We start from the raw sequence: 2,111 nt of genomic DNA on the forward strand, positions 1-2,111 counted from the left end.
AACCTCAGGATTCCACGCTCTATGCCCTATATTTACGAAAACAGCTGAATTTATAGCGAGATTAAATTACATACAGTTCTGAATTAGTTAAATGGAAAAGAATAGCACATTTTTCAGGGTTTAATTTGTTAAAATGTTAAATACAGTGTGTTGTTTTAATTCTACATTATGTGCCACAATAACTTGGACAATCACATAAAATGTTAGTAATGTTAAAATGATCTTACTACTCAACAAGTGGTGGGCAGTCTTTGCATGGTTTGGGATTCTGCATTTGTGAGCACAACTTCCTGCTACCTACCATAATATTAGGCAGGGTGGCATATCTGGGGGTGTTGAGTCGGAGGTCTGCGGTCAGCACTGCCGGTGTGTTGATCCTAATAGTTTCCAGCCCACCGTCGATTTCTCTGACCACCTTAATCTGATTTTCTTCCAGTGACACTTCTGATGCAAAGGTACCCTGAAGAAGGAGTAACAATATTAAAAACAGTGCATGTTGAAAACAGAGATACCTGTTTTAATAAAAAAAAAAAAAGTCCTGTAACTAGAAAAGCTGTTTACTGTGTTCCACCTGCTGGTCAATAGATAGAACTACAAGACTACATACAATACAGTATTACTTGAACAAAACTAGTTGCTAATTAGCAGAGGTGTCAATTAACAGAGTAGAAGTACTTTGTTACCTTACTTAAGAAGAATCTTTGGCTATTTATACTTTACTAGACTAATTATTTTTTAGACAACTTTCTTACATTTTTTGAAGTTATCTCTAATTTCTACTCCTTACATTAAAAAAAAAAAAAGACTCCTTCATTTTCTTTCATTAAGGTGGTTTTTGTTATGGCCTGTTGGTATTTAACAAAAATCCAAAACCATAAAAATATTTTTTTTTACCCAGACAATTTCTTTGAAGTTTAAGTTGGTGCTGCAGCAACTTGTTATTCTCTACATACCAAAATAAAAATAGTTTTTCAAGATAAATTTGACACCGTTACCATTACTTATAAAAACTAAGAAAATTAAGTCTAAGGAAGTTATCATCCAGAATTGTAGAAAATCTTTCCTTAAAAGGGGTAGTGCAGTAAAGCATCCGTCCTTAACATTTTTTCCTGCATTACTTTTAATCTTGTACTTTAGTTTTAAAAATGATATTTTTTCACTTTTACTTGAGTAAAAATCTTACGTTTATACTCTAACTTCTACAAAAGTGTTTTTAAACAGTATGATTTGTACTTCTACTTGAGTAAGAAACATTAACCTCTGCTAGTTAGGGTAATCTAACATAAAAATTTCTAAATAACTGTAAATAATCTTGTTCGATCTTTGGATTTGTTTACAGTCCAAGTATTATGGCAATAAGATATGATCCAACAAGGAAAGAAAATACAACAAGCAGAATGTTACACCATTCACTTTCAGCCTTTGACCAGCTGTGTTGATCGGAGCAGGAATGCTGTAGCTCTTACTGACCAGAGCCAGTCTCTTCTGAACATGATAAGGCGCTGTGAACATGCAACCCCCCTGGTTATCAGCACGGCCAGAGCCCCCCCGTATTATTTTATCACAATAATAGAGACAGTCTTGTTTAAAATGTATCTCCTTGGTTACAAACCTGAGGCCAGTCCAGTAAAGCAGCTGTCATCTGACCAGTCTGATTACAGTCATCATCGATGGCCTATGAAAGAAATAATCATACGATAAATGAACCTGCTCTCAAAGTACCGGTAGCTGTACATGTTCAAACATTATTTAAATAAATGTAGAACTTTGATTTGCTTCTTTTACCTGTTTGCCAAGGATTATAAGTTGAGCTTCCTCCTTCTTAGCCAAAGCAGCCAGGATTTTAGAAACCTGCAGAGGTCCAAGATTTTCATAATCTTTCCCACTCACTTCCACATGAATGCCGCGGTCAGCTCCCATGGCCAGAGCAGTACGAATGGTCTCCTGTGAAGAGGAGACATAATTACTTTTCAATAATTATGTCCTTGCAACTTTATCACACACAATATATCAAATCTTGTTATTAATGCAAATTTCCCTTTTAACCATATTTTATAAAATAGGATCGTAGCTATTAAGAAACCAGAATGTCATATAGGCATATAAAAAAA

At 34.7% G+C, this 2,111-nt stretch overlaps 1 protein-coding gene across 1 annotated transcript in view; it reads right to left on the bottom strand.

Moving 5' to 3' along the window:
- etfb (electron transfer flavoprotein beta subunit) overlaps window positions 1-2,111 on the bottom strand; it is a 9,046-nt gene that overhangs the window by 3,392 nt on the left and 3,543 nt on the right. Inside the window, exons 3-5 of the mRNA XM_015371863.1 lie at window positions 1,786-1,944; window positions 1,613-1,675; window positions 302-460 (exon numbers count right to left, since the gene is read on the bottom strand). Coding sequence (XP_015227349.1) covers window positions 302-460; window positions 1,613-1,675; window positions 1,786-1,944 — 381 coding nt within the window. The remainder of the gene's footprint in view (window positions 1-301; window positions 461-1,612; window positions 1,676-1,785; window positions 1,945-2,111) is intronic.

The sequence above is a fragment of the Cyprinodon variegatus genome, unplaced genomic scaffold (assembly GCF_000732505.1).
Source record: "Cyprinodon variegatus isolate N-32 unplaced genomic scaffold, C_variegatus-1.0 Scaffold66, whole genome shotgun sequence".
NCBI lineage: Eukaryota > Metazoa > Chordata > Actinopteri > Cyprinodontiformes > Cyprinodontidae > Cyprinodon > Cyprinodon variegatus.